The sequence below is a fragment of the Crinia signifera genome, chromosome 1 (genome assembly GCF_055691185.1).
Source record: "Crinia signifera chromosome 1, ASM5569118v1, whole genome shotgun sequence".
Classification (NCBI taxonomy): domain Eukaryota; kingdom Metazoa; phylum Chordata; class Amphibia; order Anura; family Myobatrachidae; genus Crinia; species Crinia signifera.
In genome coordinates, this window is record NC_139217.1 from 435,375,356 (window position 1) to 435,380,197 (window position 4,842).

At 49.1% G+C, this 4,842-nt stretch overlaps 1 protein-coding gene across 5 annotated transcripts in view; it reads right to left on the bottom strand.

Moving 5' to 3' along the window:
• Window positions 1-4,842, bottom strand: part of IPO11 (importin 11) — a 376,178-nt gene that overhangs the window by 370,842 nt on the left and 494 nt on the right. For 2 of the 5 annotated variants that reach the window (XM_083153161.1, XM_083153168.1), the window contains exon 1: window positions 4,605-4,700. The exons of 2 other annotated variants lie outside the window; for them this stretch is intronic. In XM_083153161.1, coding sequence (XP_083009287.1) covers window positions 4,605-4,669 — 65 coding nt within the window. In that variant the 5' untranslated portion in view covers window positions 4,670-4,700. Of the gene's footprint in view, window positions 1-4,604; window positions 4,701-4,751; window positions 4,773-4,842 lie in introns of those variants that run through there. One more of the 5 variants, XM_083153188.1, reaches the window with a different exon arrangement.

A 4,842-nucleotide genomic window follows, 5' to 3' on the forward strand; every position in this document is an offset into this window, starting at 1 on the left:
TCCAGCATCTTGTTATGCCGGATTGAAAATGACTGAAACAGCAGTTTTGGCTGTGTTTCCGTCAAAAGCAGGTGAATTAGCAGCTCTTCCGTCAATCTACCTGTTTTTCGGCATGTCGAAACATTTCAAACTCATAAATGCTCTACAGAATGAATGGGCACAAATTCCACTCAAAATCTTGTGGGAAGCCCTCCGAGAAGAGTGGAGGCTATTATAGCTGAAAAAGGGGGCTCAACTTATACTAAAGTATATGTATTCGAATACAATGTCATTATAGTCCTTGTTGGTGTAGTGGTCAGGCATCTGTCCGTATAGCGTATATACATTTTAATAGAACTTGATATACTAATGATATATAAAACCCAAATAAAAAGTATGGGCACAATTTTCCCCTACATTTATTAAGTGGTATGGAATACATTTGGGCTACATAAATAAGTGTTATTACTTTAAGCCTGGCATTGGTACTCATGTAGGGTACACACCAGGACGACCCGCTCACGATGCACATCGTGAGCGGGTCGTCAGTGGCTCTTCCGACCCGCTCACGGTGACGCGTGGGGGCACGACCCGCTCACGATGTGCACCGTGAGCGGGTCCGATCCGATGAAGACCCGCACCCGGCTGTATGGTCGTCATTGAGATCCTACCTGCAGCAGGTAGGATCTCAATAACGACCGACCGACCCGCGGGACCGCGCATCGGATCGGTATCGGTCCACACCAGGACAGAAAAGGGCCCAATCAGCACACAATCTACATCCAATTGGTCGGAATTTGAGGGGATCGGGCCCTAGTCGTCCTGGTGTGTACCCAGCATTAGACACTGCTGAAAGCCTTACCAACATAAAGCAGTTCTCAATTTTTATTCTGCTGCGTTTACTCAGGGAAGTACAGTATAGTCTATCCTGCTGCTATCAGAACCAGTGAAGCTAAGTACACACTATACAATTATTGGTCCGATTTACTAACAATCAGATGATCAGCCTGATCTATTGGATAGCGTGTATGAATGATCATTCGTAGTTTGTGCCAAAAAAATATATATATATCTAAAAAAAAAAAATCTTGACCACAAACATGAACCTATGATTATAAATCTCAGCCTCAATCTTAAAATAACGACCAGTGTGTGTATTCTCAGTAATAGGACCACAGGCCGAATTCAGATGTGGTTGCAAAACTTGCCGTCACTGAAGCAGCTGGGATAGCGCTGTATGGAGATGCAGCAGGATAGGTCTATTATAACCAGTCTCCTGCTGCTGTAGTGATCCAACCTGTGTGCAGCACTGGATCACTCAGGGGTATATTTATTAATGTTGCTTTAAGGAACCTTATGGGCGCAGGTTCGCTTCACCACTTTATCGTGGTGAAGAGAACCTGACTTTCGCCTGAATCTATTAATGTTTGTCCGGACGTTATGAGAGTGCGCTATCCCCTCCTGCCGGGGATAGCTTCCTCCCCTAACAAATGCTGCATAGGCGTATGGCGGTGTCTTCTGCGCATGTGTACCCGGCGCATGCGCAGTTTTCCATGTTCGGCGCCGCTTGCTGGTCTCCGGCGTCTTCAAATTAAAACTGCGCATGCGCTGGGTAATGTCCGCAGGGGATGCTGTACACCCGGCGCATGCGCAGTATTAATTTGAAGACGCCGAACACAGCAGGACTCCTGCAGCGCCAGATAATTCTGGCGCTATCTACAGGAGACGTTAAGAGGAGTGCGCGGCCACCAGGGAGCATAATAAATAAGGTATGAGGCAGGCACCCACTTGCCACTACCGTATGTGCGCTATGCAGCTGGCCCCGCATCGCCGCACGCTAAACACCCGCATCGCGGGTGTCATAGATCAGGGGAAGCGCTATCCCCTGCCATAACGCACAGGGATAGCGCATAATCCCCTGATCGACGTTTTATAAATCTACCCCTCAGTAACCAGCTTACAACACATTTAGTGCAGTGCAAGCTGCAGAGACCGGGAAACCTCCTTCCTGCAAAGGAGATACATCACCTCTTCCCACCCCCTAAACAGCAGTGAGGCATCTCCATCTTCACAACTGTACCTTTCTCTAGCCAAATTATCGGCCAGATTGCCATCCAGATTAACAAAATATCAGACAGTGTGTACCTAGAGCAGGAGTGCTCAAACTATTTAGCTCTGGGACCCTGTCGACAATAAAAATTATTATTACAGAACCCAAGCAAGTTACTACTAAATGGCCGCCACATGTGTGGTCAGTGAAGTGACCGCTTTTGTGACAGGGAGGCAGTGGGTAATGGGGGGGATGGAAGCAGTGGGTGTTTACTTATACCCCTTTCACACCAGCCTATATTACCGGGTTGGGTCCGGGAACAACCCGTGACTAGCGCTGGTGTGAAAGGTTCCAGGGACAAATTCCTGGGTAAATTTGCCGGCATTTCAACCCTGCTAGGTATCATTGTTGCTCCCGGGCCCTTCCCGGACTACTGGCTGGTGTGAAAAGTGCAGGGACGTGTCCCTCCTTCCCGTACTGCCTCTGCTGATGTCGGCTAATGCTGATTTGCTAGCAGGGCAACTTCCTGTTGTGGTGGACACTCAAAGACACGCCCAGAGGCAGCATAAAGCGTAGGGATGGCCATCGTCGCCTTTGCCATCAATGGCAAAAGTGCAACTGTCCATCGATAGTGTATAACCATTCTATGGATGACCATCAATGTTTTTGCATATTGATGGTCATCCATTTTCTCTGTTTGAGTGGCCTGTGGGCCAATCAAAATGTGGGAGCGTGGCTTTGTGTGTGTCGGGGGGCGGAGCTATGCTCAGTGTCATGGCACTGTAGGGAAAAAGCAAAACCGAAACTATTCGTTCAAGCTTTACATCAATGGTGGGAAACCATCTGGTTCTCCCCTATCGATGGCAAAACTATTTGACATCGGCCATAAACCATCGATGATTTCTAATCATCGATGGTCGATGGCCATCCCTAATACAGCGTGTAGGGAGACAGGGAGACAGGAAGACACAGTGTGCAAGCTCTGTGGCACAACAGACCCCAGCAGTGCTATTTCACCCCTGAAAGCCTGGCCTCCCTTTACCCCTCTCCCTAATTACCTCATCTTTGTGGATCTCAAAAAGGCCATTTCCAATGATATTTTCATAGAACTGCAAGATCATCCCTGGTTCAGTGTGAAAGGTGTCGACCAGGGTTGTCCCTGCTTCAAAAGCATGTGTGAATGGGTCCCAAACCGGGAATGTCCCTGCATGTCCCTGAAATTTAATTCCCTTGTTGGTCTTGGGTTTTTCTGGTGAGAAAGAGGTGTCCCCCTCCACAGACACATTAACCCAGTGGTGGGCAACAGGCGGCCCGCGGGCCACATGCGGCCCGCGAACAGCACCTGACTGTACCGCCACTCAGCGCTGCTGTATGTGTCTTTGATGGCGGCTGTGTGTTCGCACGGAGTAGCTCCGTGTAGCCGACGCTGCACCAGTGTGTGCCTGCGCGAATGGCAGCAGGACTATACCTCACGCTCACCCTGATCACTGACAGCGAATGGTTCCTGCAGGAGGATATGAGCCTGCACTTCTCTTATCTCCTGCCTCAGCCCCGGCATTTCCCCGCCGCCCCTGCGCCTGATGGCGACCGCTGATAGAGTTGGGAGCGACCGCCTGCTGCTGCTGTGTACGCCCAACACCTGAGCATTGCTGACGCTGGGCACACACTACTGAAAGCAGAGCACTGTGCGTGGGTCACAGGGAGGTCATGGGAGGTCTCTGGTCCGCTGCTGGGATGCTGCTTCTGTAGGGACGGGCTCTCCGCCATACATGCCACTCTCCCCAGGACCTGAGTATGTCCAGTGATCACTTCAACACCACAACACTGTGTAAACGGTATTAGTAAGTGTTTCCCTGTTGTACCTGTGTATTATGTGTTACTAGAAGCCTGCATCCATGTACCCTTTGTGACTTGTTTTATAGTTATTATTTATATACCCTATGGTGGAGTTGCCTTGTTGTAAAGTTGTTATTCTAGATACATGTACCCTATAGTGGAGGTTCCTTGTATAGTTCTTATAGACACCCCCCCTTTTGAGTGACCACACCCGCTAGAGTGCGGCCCTCGAATATCTGCTGGAAGTATTAAGTGGCCCCCCCAGCTGAAATAATTGCCCACCCCTGCATTAACCTGATGATCATTAACCCCATGCTGAGGTGGTCAGGACCCAATTTGGGGGTCAAATCCCATAGTTTGAGAACCGCTGACATAGTGTAACAGTACTTTACTGAGCCCAATAGTGGGTTTACAACAACAGCCATCAGCACACGAGCCAGGAAGCATAAACAGAAATTTCATGAAAATGAAGGATGAATTCATATTGGGCTACATCCTACACACTGTTCTGTATACAGCCAGTGGCCTGATGAGTGCAGCAGCCAATCCACAAGTTTGTGATATGTAACACACCAGATGAAACGCATTATGTGACTTATGTTGAGGGGGGCCCATACATGACAACCCACAGTGGATTGTTGAGGGGGGCCCATACATGACAACCCACAGTTATAATATTATATACATAGATAATTTAGACAAGCAATGTAATAGCTGGTTACTGGTCCCAGTACTAAACCTGGTTTCTCTTTCCCGGGCTCCATTTTTAAAAGGCTCTGCAGCAGATACAGCTGTATAGCTCATGCCTCAGACCCCACTCAGCAATCACAATGAGTGTACCCCTGAGCATGCTCTGGGGAGTGACCCTGTATGAGACCTCACTAACCAGATCCAATACAGAGCAGCTGTGCTGCTGCTGGTGTGGGAGGGGTGCAGGTACTGCTGCGCTCACTCCTCTGTTGCACGTGGGTTGCTGC